The 12,229-nt window shown below is 41.9% G+C and overlaps 4 protein-coding genes across 5 annotated transcripts; 3 read left to right on the plus strand and 1 right to left on the minus strand.

The window, feature by feature from the left end:
• Window positions 1-72: 72 nt before the first annotated feature.
• Window positions 73-3,231, plus strand: LOC108072507 (uncharacterized protein CG42266). The gene is made up of 7 exons (XM_017163679.3): window positions 73-407; window positions 469-1,002; window positions 1,065-1,124; window positions 1,200-1,220; window positions 1,284-1,316; window positions 1,367-1,952; window positions 2,001-3,231. The coding sequence occupies exons 1-7, from the start codon at window positions 73-75 to the stop codon at window positions 2,790-2,792; spliced, it is 2,361 nt and encodes a 786-aa protein (XP_017019168.1). The 3' UTR covers window positions 2,793-3,231.
• A 94-nt stretch (window positions 3,232-3,325) lies between these two features.
• On the plus strand, window positions 3,326-9,483 carry LOC121502398 (uncharacterized). 2 transcript variants are annotated; one of them, XM_041775829.2, is made up of 3 exons: window positions 3,326-3,653; window positions 3,712-4,866; window positions 4,931-9,483. In XM_041775829.2, the coding sequence occupies exons 1-3, from the start codon at window positions 3,326-3,328 to the stop codon at window positions 9,310-9,312; spliced, it is 5,865 nt and encodes a 1,954-aa protein (XP_041631763.1). In that variant the 3' UTR covers window positions 9,313-9,483. The 2 variants fall into 2 exon arrangements, with proteins under 2 accessions (XP_041631763.1, XP_041631764.1); XM_041775830.2 differs by having other exon boundaries at window positions 4,926-5,281.
• Window positions 9,484-9,580: 97 nt separating this feature from the next.
• On the plus strand, window positions 9,581-10,679 carry mRpL4 (mitochondrial ribosomal protein L4). Its single transcript, XM_017163846.3, has 2 exons — window positions 9,581-10,310; window positions 10,374-10,679. The coding sequence occupies exons 1-2, from the start codon at window positions 9,628-9,630 to the stop codon at window positions 10,591-10,593; spliced, it is 903 nt and encodes a 300-aa protein (XP_017019335.1). The 5' UTR covers window positions 9,581-9,627; the 3' UTR covers window positions 10,594-10,679.
• LOC108072621 (NIF3-like protein 1) lies at window positions 10,597-11,625 on the minus strand. The gene has a single exon (XM_017163847.3). It carries the CDS (start codon window positions 11,561-11,563, stop codon window positions 10,700-10,702), a length of 864 nt encoding a protein of 287 aa, XP_017019336.1. The 5' UTR covers window positions 11,564-11,625; the 3' UTR covers window positions 10,597-10,699.
• Window positions 11,626-12,229: the final 604 nt, after the last annotated feature.

Genomic DNA, 12,229 nt, shown 5'->3' on the forward strand with positions numbered 1-12,229 from the left:
CTTTCTTTCAAATTTTTAAATGGGAGTTTGGGTTTGATTTGGTGCTGGTAGTGATGGCACCCGGATGCAATTATGTACTGTGAGCCGCCCCCGCCGCCGCCGGAAAAGCCGGTTTGTAGGTGCAAGAACTGTATACTCCGAGAACCGGATATCGTTCCTTGGATTGATGTCATGTCCTTAAATATGGCTGAGCGAGATGATGATATCGTCCGGCGGATGTCCACCAAGACACGTCGTTCTATGGAGAGCGTGGTTTCAGATGCACCAGAGCCGAAGAAATCCAATGATCAACAGTTGTCCCCAGTAGAGAATAACACTCCATCCGAGTTTACCTCAATCTTACAAGAGGATACTCCACCGAAAAAACCTCCGCCCCCTCAACCCACCATTTTGCTAGTTGTGGTCAAGTTAGTGATGAATATATTGCTATTTTTTGTTGATTCCTCCTTAACTCTCTAAGCTTTTTAGCAATCAGCAACCACAACAGTCTGCCAGAAGAGAATGTCCGACCTCAGGATCGGCGTGTCCAGGTTCAGGATATCCCTGCTCTGGACTTAGAGAATATTCCTGCCTAGCAGCTAGAGAAAGAGAATATTCCTGTCCAGTAGCTAGAGAAAGAGAATATCCCTGTCCAGTAGCTAGAGAAAGAGAATATTCCTGCCCAGCAGCTAGAGAAAGAGAATATTCCTGCCCAGTAGCTAGAGAAAGAGAATATTCCTGCCCAGCAGCTGGAGAAAGAGAATATTCCTGCCCAGCAGCTAGAGAAAGAGAATATTCCTGCCCAGCAGCTGGAGAATCCATCTGCCCAGCAGCTAGAGGATATACCTGCCCAGCAGCGAGAGGATATCCCTGCCCAGAATATCATGGCCCGGCAACGGGTTATCCCTGTCCAGCTGCCAGAGGACATCCAGGCCCAGGACCGGGATATCCCTGCCCAGCAACTAGAGGACATCCAGGCCCGGGACCCAGACGCTTTTCAGGACCAGGCGGACCACCAAATAGGTAAGACTAGGAAGTGCTATAAAACATTGATTTTATTTAGAAAACATCTAAACATCGTAAAGGTATTATAATGCACCGCTTAGACCTGGACCAAGACCAGGATATGATGACCATTTTCGATAGTAAGATCAGTGAATTTATTATAATTTTTAAGTAATTCTGTTCCAATTTTGTACCTTTTTTCTACTCGGCGACAGCAATAGAAACTTTCGAAACTGGTACGTTGTTTTGTTCTATTTTTAATTAAGAAATGAAGTCAAAGAGTTACTTTCTTATTCTAGGTACCAAGATTACCCAAGGGGACAGTCCAGAGGGTAAAGAATGAGAGAGAGAAAGAGCTTTTGTACATTTCTGTACATTTCAGATATCCAAATAATGGTTACGCCGACTCGCCAAGGAATCGTGGTTCGCCGACCTTTTACCGCGATAGCCGATATGCCAGGCCTAAGTCAGAGGATCGGACAAAGTCAAATGATCGAATTAAATCAGATTTTCGGATTAAATCAGATTATCGGACAAAGTCAAATGATCGAATTAAGTCAGATGATCGAATTAAATCAGATTATCGGATTAAGTCAAGTGATCGGATTAAGTCAAGTGATCGGATTAAGTCAAGTGAACGGTTTAAGACAGTTGATTTAACCAAGTCAGCTGATCGGATTGAGTCAGATTATCAACTTAGATCTGTTGGAGGCAAAATTAAAGATAGTAGTTTGGGAGGGAGTCAAATCCCCAAGGCTTCTAATTCCGCATATTCAGAGCTATCGCAACACACTGATCAATCGTCTACTAAAAGTTTCTCTACCGAAGGCTCAAGAAAATCGAGTTTTAGTATGAAATCAAAAACACAACAAAACAACGAAGAGAACTATTCGGAGTGGGGAAGTCAGGAGACTATGCAGGAGGTTGTTGTGACTGATAACACAAACAAGACATTTAGATGCATTCAGGTAATGAATACGAATATTCAGAACTATTTTTAATTTCCTTTCAAACAGGTTCCCATTTGCATATCGGTTGGAAAACCCAAGAATTGTCCTGCTTGCAAACGTGATAGGTGTGCAAATTCGCGGTCTATATGCGACGATGATGAGGACAAGTCCAGCTGTAATTCCCAAGACAAATGCAGTTGTAGTTCCCAATCCAATGGCAGCTTTAATTCGCAAAGCACCTGCAGCTGTTGTATCCCAGAAAAATGCAGTTGTAGTTCCCTATCCAGTTTTAATTGCCAAAGCACCTGCAGCTGTAATATCCCTGAAAATTTCTGCTGTACTTACAAAGACAGCTTAGATTTCCAAAACACCTGCAGCTCTAATTCTCAAAGCATCTGCAGCTGTAATACTCCAGTCAAACGCAGATATAGTTCCCAATGCAATGACATCTTTAATTCTCAAGTCAAGTGCATCTGTAATATCCCGGACACTGACAGCTGTGATTCCCAAAGCATCTGCAGTTGTAATTTTCAAGATAAATGTTGCTGTGATACCGAAGATGACTGCAATATCTCCAATTTGGAGCGAACTCTCTGTGATATAGTGCCGAATGTCGAGTGCTTGTCCTACTTAAAAGAGAAAAAGCAGCCCAGAAAACGTCGAAAAAAAAGGCCTGTTAAAGTCGTTTACGATCGGTTTGCCAATCCTCCATTTGTCCTCGAACCAAAGCCTAGATGCTTGGAGTATGGTTGCTGTCCTTATGGCCAATGTTGCTTTAATTCCTGCTGCTGTGCTCCGGTGGGAAGAACTTGCTATAACTTGGACTATTGCTGTGGAAGAGGTTGGGGCTGCTGTTAAGGCAATTTCCTGTGAGCACTTCAAGGGAACAGAGGCTAAAACCTCCTCAATCAACTCAAAAAAAAAATCTTAAATATTTTACAAGAGACTGTAACGTCACTTTCTGATAAATAATATCCAAACGATTACTTACCCCAAGGAATTTATACAGATCCCATACCATTTGTCAGTTCATTTCAGAAGACTTCTGGATGACTCAGTGTGGCCTCATCTGACAGTTTTATTGGATCAGTGTCAATTCCGAATGGATATCGATGGATTTCAGTACACCCATAAAGTAGTATTCACCATCTTAGCTGACATCTCAGAAACTAAATTTATTATTACTAAGATACCCAAGAAAATGTAAGCAGACTTGCTGAAACTCTATCCTGGCCAGGTCCCCCCCAAACTCCCTAAAAAAAATTCTTGCAATAAAATATAACATACTTCCATCTTTCGTGTTGACTTTTCCTAAACTGTCATTAGACTCAACCCGGCAATGTTACTACTAGGCCTCTGAGCTGCCGCTTCTCTTTTCCCGCTCCTTTGAGATGACGACTTCCCAAATCAAAAGACGGCGCACCGTCCAGCAAACCCTCCTGCGCCGGGCCTGCCAGACCCAAGGGTTTGACAAGAGCCAGGATGCCGTTGAATATTCTGATAGAAATCAGAACGGAGAAACAGATTCTAAAGTGGTCCTGTCATCGGGGCCAACTCAGGAAAGGCCTTCATCGCGCACGGTGGGTACGCTGCGAAGGGTTCCGGCAGCCGGCACTCCAGCACAGCCAGCTTCGGGGGAAAGGAAAACCGCCGGAAAAATAACGGGTTGTGAGAATCTAAGGAAAGCCTTATCATCCTCGAGGAAACCTAAGCCAAATGGTGGGTTTTCTGGCACTGAATCTTATGTGTTCATTACTCCCTAATATTGTCTTGCCAGATTATAATCGAAATGTAAGCGGACAGCGATCAGGATCCACTTCCAGGGGCAGTACAAGATCTCGAAACAGCTCCTGTGCTTACCCGTCCAAATGGCTGGTGAATGTGAGTAGGGAGGAAGCTATGGACCCCAATTCCAAGGGATCTCTAGACGAGATCACCAATTGCTCCCTTCTCAATCAAACTCCCTACGATCACAATCTCAATACACCCCTCAAGTTGGTTAACTCGTGTCAGTGCCCCATGAAGAACAAGACCCGTCAAAGAATTTACAAATCCGCAAACGTTTCTGGGGCCCAAACGCCGGCACCGACCCAAAGTAGTAGCCGAAATCACTCGTCAGGAGGTAGAACCAACCCCAGAATTGGATCCAGCCAGAGTAGCGGAGTCAGGCTGAAGTGCCGAGTCTACAGTGGTGAAGAGGACCGTCAGAATGTATGTCCGTCAAAATCAAACAGTGAGATCTCAAATTCATCCAAATGTAAATTAAATTGTCCCGGAGTTACCTTTAAAAATTATGGGGGCTATAGTCCCTCCGAAACGGAATGTGATACAACAGTGGAGAACAATCAATGTCAATGCTCCAATTCCTACTTAACAAAAATAGATAAGGTTAGCAAGCCACCAAATATGTATGAGAATCCTGAAGTATGGAGCCTGGAAATGTCCAGTGCAACGCAAATACAGGAACAGAAATGGGTCGATGAAGATGGCCACAGTGTTATTGTGACTCTATCGGATTATAACTCTACTGACGAAAGAAAGTCAAGTACTGATCGATGCACATGCAAATGTTGTTCAAAAAAACCGAGAAGAGACAGAGACAGTCATTGCAAATGCTCTTCAAAGACAACCAGGAGAAAATGCCCCTCAAAAGATGAAAAAGTTTATAGGTGTTCCAGAAGAACTCGAGATGCTAGCACATCATGGTCGAGGAATTCGTCGCCATTGGCTAGCAGCGATTGCAGTGAAAATGATTATAAAAGTTCTTGTAAAATGCATCATGTCAAAATTACGAATCTTTGCTGTGAACGAAAATCGCCAAAAGAAAAGAGTTGCCCTAAGAGGAAAACTTGCAGTGATTATGGATATATCCCGACTGAATGTAAAACCGATACAACTAAAAACAAAAGACAGGACACAGAACACGGAATAGGTAATATTGCTGTAGACCTTACATTTATCAAGATCTAGACTAATTTCTCTTATTTATAGTACAGGTGGGACCAGTAGAGATTCCACCAACTGTCCCCACAGGTCAAGGCCTCCAGGTCATTCTTATACTATGGAATTTGGTCGGGGCTGTTATAGAACCGGAAACTGTGAAAGAGAAGCATGTGAAATGGAGTACGAGTGTAAGCCCAGTGAAGCTATTTCAAGTAGAAAATGCACTGAAGCGGTTACCCAGACGTCAGAAATAATAATGACAGAAATATGCTCGCCCAACCATGTGCAAGGTTCCCTCGAAAAAAATAGATGCAGTCAATTATCATCAATACGAAAGCAAGCCATGAATACATCAGTACATCATTGCACTAAGGGTACGTCCTGCGAAAGGGAATTGAATGTGCAATATTTGCATCTAGAGAAAAATGGCTCAGTATCGTTAAAGCAAGAACAATTTAAATCAGAACAGAAATCAAAACCAAATCAACAAACCAATTCTTTGATATTTGAATCGAATCAAAAGGAAATCCATTTGGGACGCGGCAATTCTCTGAATTCTGCGTGCCCACCGTGCATGCAAGAATTGCCTCCTTCGTGTCATTCTTGCCAACAAGGATTGTCGAATTTATACCAACAGCATGATTACCATAAGCAATATGAGAACCTATCGGATCAGGATATTAAAAACTCTTCCAGTTCAACCGAGTCCAGCCACAAAGAGGCGAAATATTGCAAATGTACAACCCGGAATCAGTGTAAAAAATCTCGGAAGTCAAGCAGTAAATCTCGAAGTCGAAATCGTTCTTCTAGTGCCAGGAGAAATAGAACAGTTGAAGAAGAAGATTGTTCCAATGACACTTTATACTATACAAAGGGAACCAAATCATATGAATGCTGCAATTGCAAAATACTCGATCAAAAGGAGGACCAATGCGATGTTATTAAAATTCTTTCTATACTACAAAAAACTGTGGCTGGTTTGGAAAATGAAATTAGGAAGGGAAAGGGAAAGGGATATGAGAGTTGCAGGAGTTCAGGGAACGGAAGTCAACCAAAAAGGCTAAAAACCCCTGTCGATTCATGGGAGAAATATGGTCAAACTATAAATATAGCTCACAAGTCAAGGTCGACTCCACTTTGCCAACAAGAATTGTCTCCTTCGTGTCCACCTTGCCAAGACGAGGCAGCCACCTCGACTCCAACCTGCAAGCAAGAACTGTGTCCCTCACCTCCACCTTGCAAACAAGATCAGTCTCTCACGTGTCCACCGTGCCAAGAAGAATTGTCTCCCTCGACTCCACCTTGCCAAGAAGAAGTGTCGTCCTCATGTCAAAAAGAGTCGGCATCTAATCAGCCTTTCCAGCAAGAACTGCCACCTGCAGGTCCACCTTGCCAACAAGGTTTATTCCAACAGCATATTCATCGGCCTGGTTTTCCTTCTCCAAATCAATTTTCCCAGGCATATAATGAAGCTGTTCCTGTCACTTTTGAAGGACCAATCAACCCATATCCGACTAATAGTCCTTATAAAAATGAAATGAATCCAGCTGATGTTTATCTGGAAAGAAAGGATCTGCCTTTATTCTACAACTGGAATCCACCTAATCAAGAAAATTTAAACATATCACATAGAAACACTCCAGATCTTGGAACAGCTAGTGGATCGCCCAGAACAGAACCAAATTACCCAAGTGCTATACGGGAACGGAAGGCTCCACTGTATCCATCAATAAATGATCCGGAAAGAATACTTCTCAATGCAGATTGGTTTGGGAATAATCACCAATCAGTTGTTGGTCCAGGAAATCCCTTGACCAGATCGAAACTAACAGAACGACGATATGGAAAATGTTCAATGATTCAAATAAGAAATCAGAATCCAAGCAATCGAGGAAGAGTTACATTCCAAGAACATGACCATGAGTTTTCCAGATGTAGTAGAGCTGCTTCCAATGAAAGTATAGATAGCATTCAATATTGTTGCTGTTGTTGTGGAGAAAGGGAGACGGGTCTGGCCAAAAGGAGGCATAAATCACCTTGCAAATGTCAGCAATATTCCCAAGAAGTCTATTATAAAGATCCCGAAATACGGAGTTGCTCTTCTAGCCGCACAAAAAGAAATAGAAAAGAAATTGATTTTGAAGTTTGTGAACTTCCAGGAAGATTAAAGAGAGCACCAAAGATAACGATTCTATGCAATAATCCAAATTGTCCAGGTAAATTAAAGAGAGCTTTAGCCGTACCATGCGAAATATCTGATTCCCAATGCAGTATTGTTGTGGGAAGCAGTATTGAACTTTGTGAGAATCCCTATTGCACCGAAAATAGAAGAAAGCTGTGGCAGTGTGGTGGATTAGAAAACTATACTGAATATGAAAAGGAAGAAAATAGTTTCGAGGAAGCTGCCACAGATACAAGTCATGAAGACCTTCCTAGTCGTCAAAGAGTTATCTTTACCGATGTGACTAACAAAAAAACCCGTTCAGACAGTGGACAAACCGATAGGTTTGATGACGATTCAACAAAGTCCAGGAAACATATCAGCAAAAAAAGGTATCATCGATATGTACCTGTTGATAAAATGCCAATTAACATCGTCCCGGAAGTGCAGCCACTAAGCTGTACTAGAAACAGACATAATCCCTATCTGATAGCGAATCCTCTTCTGAATAGCTATGACAAACATATTTTGAATAATTTTCAAAAAGACAAGATAGAAAAATCAAAAGATCGGGAATTTGTTAAAGTTGACTGTAGGCGCAAAACTCAGACTCCTCCAAGGGATTACCATTACAGTTATTCAAAAAAAGCAGCAAAAGAAAATGTCAGGAAAAGACCAAGCAGCCGCCAACCCCCATCGTATGAATGCGACGAGTGCAAATCTATAACCAAATCTTCAGCCTGTAGTTGTTCAAAAAAGTCGCCTAAAGAAAGAACTAAGCCAAACCAAATGATGATTCGACCCCCAAGGGAAACCAATTGCCTAGACAACCCAAGATCTTCGCCATCAACGACTAGTGAATGTGAATACCTTTGTTGTAAACAAAGGCAAATACCTCGTTGTCAGCGGGTACAGCCTGTGGATTGTTGTTGCAATGCCTCTCATATATTGGAAAAAGAAAGGCGACGAAATTGTGAGCCAACTACATCAAAATCAAGTGGACTTACCTTAGTTAAGAGGAAAGAAAAACTACCTCCCCCAAAGAAAGAGGAGAAATCGAAAAAAGAAAGGGGTAAAAATGTTGAGCGAAACACCTCCAAATCGAGTGGTTTCTTCTGCTTTAAGAAGAAAGAAAAGCTTCCTCCCCCAAAAAATGCAGAGAAATTGAAAAAAGAAACGGGTAAAAATGTCGACCAAACTACATCAAAATCTAGTGTTTTTTTCTGCTTTAAGAAGAAAGAACAGCCGCCTCCTCCTAAGAGTTCGGAGGGTTCTTCAAAAAAGGATAAAAAAGATTCACAAAGTCCAAGAACTAATTCAAAATCGAGTGTACTTCTCTGCTTTAAAAAGAAAGAAAAAAATCCCTCTCAAAGTGAGAATTATGACAAAAAAGAAAGACGTAGAAATGTTAAAAAAGAAAAGGATTCGCAAAGTGAGGAAACAAAATCAAAATCGAGTGGGCTTCTCTGCTTTAAGAAGAAAGAAAAACCTCCCCCCGAGCAAAGTGAGAATTATGGCAAAAAAGAAAGACACAAAAATTTTAAAAATGAAAAGGATTCACAAAGTCAAAAACCTAAATCAAAATCAAGTGGACTTTTCTGTTTTAAGAATAAAGAAAAACATCCTGCGCCTAAAAGTGATGCGAAAGATTCACAAAAAGAAAGACACCGAAATTTTGAAAATGAAAATGAATCACAATGCGAAGAAACTAAATCAAAATCGAGCGGACTGGTTTGTTTTAAGAAGAAAAAGAAACCTGAGCAGATTTGCTGCAAGGAAGAAATAGGTAAATATGTTGAAAAAGAAACTGAGCCATCAAAGGAATGTGAGAAAAGGCCATCCTGGTCAACAGAATTCCTAGTCTGCAGGCGAAATTCCAGAAAAAAAGATAAAAATGTGATTCAACAATGCGAAGATACATCAGAAAAGCCGGAAAAAACTAAGAAGCCCTCATTGCCCAAATATTTTAGTTGCTTTAGAGGGCCAAAGACTCAAAAAGAAGGAAACCGAACTGAAGAATGCTCTTGCTGTGAGGACCAACCAAACCATCCGTGTGGCCAGGAACAGCACGCCAATGAAGAAGTTAAAGTCCTATACGACTCCAGTTACCGTTTCAACCAGGAAAGCTGTAGTTGTGTTGAAATTAAACAAATCACATATTGCTATAATAGTCCCCAAGAAGTTGGAGCGCAGGAGAAGTCGGCATCGTCTAGATTGGGGAACAAGGACAGGCAAAATGAATGTGCCAATGGATTCTACAAAATTGTGCAATAACTATGATTGAGAATTTCAACGAATGCTGATGCAAATACTTTGTTAAAGTTCTCAATCATAATTATTTAAAGTTACATTTCAAAATTAAATATTTTGATAAAAGTTTCAATAAAAAAATTACTTATAAATCCTATTAATTAATATCAATGAAAATAAAAATTGTAGCTGTAATGTATAGTGTCATTTTATTTTTTAACACAACATTTAAATATTTTTCAATCGTTAATTGGTGTGACCATTTTTAGTTGGGTCCTATACCTTTGGTATTCCTCGGCATTCTAGCTGTGGTCACACTGAATTGCACGCTGCCGGAAAATGTTGAAGAATATTTTGAATAAATCCAGGCAGGTGCTCTATCCAGTGGCCAGGACCTTTACCCGGAGCAGCAACAACCACAATGCGGCAACCGAAGCCGTACCCTCTGCAACCGAGGCCGCTCCACCTGCTACCAAATCCACCCCCTTGATTTTGCCGCAAGATTACGCCGTCAACTACTCGCCGGTTAGCCGGAGTACAGCCAGGCAGGCATGGATCGAGAACACGGACGCAGTGGCGGAGCGCAAGGTGGGACTGATCGAGCTGCATCCGGACGTGTTTGCCGCCCAGCCGCGGGTGGACATCATCCAGGAGAATGTGGAGTGGCAGCGCAAGTATCGTTATGTAAGCATGGCGCACACAAAAACACGGGCGGAGGTGCGGGGCGGCGGTCGCAAGCCGTGGCCACAAAAGGGAATGGGCCGCGCTCGCCACGGTTCCATCCGGACGCCACTGTTCAAGGGCGGCGGCGTGGTCCATGGACCCCGTTCGCCCACCACTCACTTTTACATGCTGCCCTTCTACAAGCGGGTTCTCGGTCTGACCTCCACATTAAGCGTCAAGCTGGCCCAGGATGATTTGCACATCGTTGAGGGCGTGGACATACCTACGGGGGATGCACAGTTTCTCAAGGATTTAATAGCCGAGAGGAACTGGGGACCCTCTGTCTTGATTGTGGATGAGTGAGTATTTGCCCAATGCCATAACAAAGGGTATTCCAATTGACCCATTTCTTGCTTCTCCAGAGATCACATGTTTCCCGCCAACATTTCCCAGGCCACCGATAGTCTGGGGTATGTCAATCTGATGCCTTCCTTTGGCCTGAACGTGTATTCCATGCTGAAGCACGATACCCTAGTGCTAACGGTGGCGGCTGTAAAGCATCTGGAACAGCGACTGCTGTATCAACTCCATCGCAATGATGCCGCCAGCAAGGGTGGCAAGTTCAAGCTGGATCAAGTCTAGAAGTTAAGGCCGTTCGAAAAATCCGTTTTATTATTATTATTTTTAAACATTACGTTTGATGCCAGTAAATGCATTGTTAAACATTATACATTTATCTAAAATCCTGTTACTGTCCTTCCTTGAACGCATCAACTAGCGAGGATCCCTTTGCCACGGTAATCAATGGATCCTTATCTTCAGCAGACACAATAATCTCGCAGGCTCCCTTCAAGAGTTCCCCTAGTTTCGGGGCGAATTGCTTGAGAAATCCCCGCTCCGAATTGCTGTGATTGCACAGCAGAACTGTGGTGTTGTTATGATTGAACTCTAGCAGCTCGTGATGTGACATTTCCCCCGAGATTATGAGATCAGCTTTGATGCCCTTGAGCAGCGTTCCACCGGAGCCAGCACAAATGCCCACGGTTTGGATGAGACTCTTGGGATGATGGTTGACAGACAAAGCTACATGGACGCTGTTCTGGATGTGATTTTGAAGGGATTGCACCAGCTCATCGATTTCCATTTTGGTCTCTATGAATCGGCCTGAACCAGTACCCGGGGGAGCCCCCAATTCCGGTTCCAGGGGACGGATGTTTTGGATACGCACCGCCTGCGAGAGCCAATCATTGACGCCACCGCAGGCCTTGTCCCACGCCGTGTGCGGGGAATATAAGGCTATATTGTTGGCCAAACAGGCGGTCACCACGCGCTCCTTCCAATGGGCCTGCGTTATCCTCTTCAGCGCTTGGAATATCGGCGGATGATAGCTGATTATCAGACCCACATCCTTCTGGAGAGCCTCGCTCATGACTGGCTCGGTTAGGTCATTTGTGAGCAATATTTTGGTGATTAGTTTCTCACGATACGGCTCTATCAGCAATCCCACGTTGTCCCACGCCTCTGCCAGCTTTACAGGTGCAAAGTTTTCAAGCTCCTTGACAACTGTCGCCAGTTTTTGACCGCTGTAGCCGCTACTCATCCTTCTAAGCATTTAAAATGGTTTCAGAAAAGGCAGAGTTATCTTATTTTTTACGCCGGCATGTGTTTGGTGCTGCCAACTTATTTCTAGAACGTTTCCTTACGTTCCGCATTACGTTTTTAGATGGCGAAACTTTTAAAACGGTAAATAACTTATTTGATTTAAGCAGAAACAAATTAAACATACAAATTTTTAAGCTAAATATAGTCCAAAAAGACACTATTTAACAAAACTATTTACGATTTTAGTAAATTATTTTTTTCCTTTTTTTTTATAATTTTAAATTATTTTTTTAACATGATTCACTTTATATTTCTGAAAATATATTGGGTTTTTTGTTATTTCCCCAATTTCATGTTTATTTTTAATTATTATTTTTAAATGTTTCATATTTATGACCATTTCATTAAATTTTTCTGGAAATACTTTGGGTTTTCCAAATTAAAATTTCGAATATTAAAAATTTTAAGTTCTCAGAAATTAAACTAACAAATATGTATATGTAGCTGTTATCTCCAATGATTTGTATATTAATATTAGCGATTATATGAAAATAAAAACCAAAAAAAGAAGGCATAAAATCCCAAATGCATGACAAATCAATAGCACAGAATAACCCCTGAAACTCAAAATACACTTAAAAAATATTGTTTATTATATACTGCCTTTATTTAAAGA

The sequence above is a fragment of the Drosophila kikkawai genome, chromosome 2L (assembly GCF_030179895.1).
Source record: "Drosophila kikkawai strain 14028-0561.14 chromosome 2L, DkikHiC1v2, whole genome shotgun sequence".
Taxonomy (NCBI): Eukaryota; Metazoa; Arthropoda; class Insecta; order Diptera; family Drosophilidae; genus Drosophila; species Drosophila kikkawai.

Excerpts from the sequence above, each read along its gene's own strand:
- mRpL4 (XM_017163846.3), top strand. The coding sequence starts at position 9,628 with ATGTTGAAGAATATTTTGAATAAATCCAGGCAGGTGCTCTATCCAGTG. Across the intron at positions 10,311-10,373 it reads TCTGTCTTGATTGTGGATGA|AGATCACATGTTTCCCGCCA; the intron begins GTGAGTATTTGC and ends TTGCTTCTCCAG.
- LOC121502398 (XM_041775829.2), top strand. The coding sequence starts at position 3,326 with ATGACGACTTCCCAAATCAAAAGACGGCGCACCGTCCAGCAAACCCTC. Across the intron at positions 3,654-3,711 it reads GAGGAAACCTAAGCCAAATG|ATTATAATCGAAATGTAAGC; the intron begins GTGGGTTTTCTG and ends TTGTCTTGCCAG. Across the intron at positions 4,867-4,930 it reads GGACACAGAACACGGAATAG|GTGGGACCAGTAGAGATTCC; the intron begins GTAATATTGCTG and ends TTTATAGTACAG.
- LOC108072621 (XM_017163847.3), bottom strand. The coding sequence starts at position 11,563 with ATGCTTAGAAGGATGAGTAGCGGCTACAGCGGTCAAAAACTGGCGACA.
- LOC108072507 (XM_017163679.3), top strand. The coding sequence starts at position 73 with ATGTACTGTGAGCCGCCCCCGCCGCCGCCGGAAAAGCCGGTTTGTAGG. Across the intron at positions 1,003-1,064 it reads CCAGGCGGACCACCAAATAG|GTATTATAATGCACCGCTTA; the intron begins GTAAGACTAGGA and ends AACATCGTAAAG. Across the intron at positions 1,953-2,000 it reads AGACATTTAGATGCATTCAG|GTTCCCATTTGCATATCGGT; the intron begins GTAATGAATACG and ends CCTTTCAAACAG.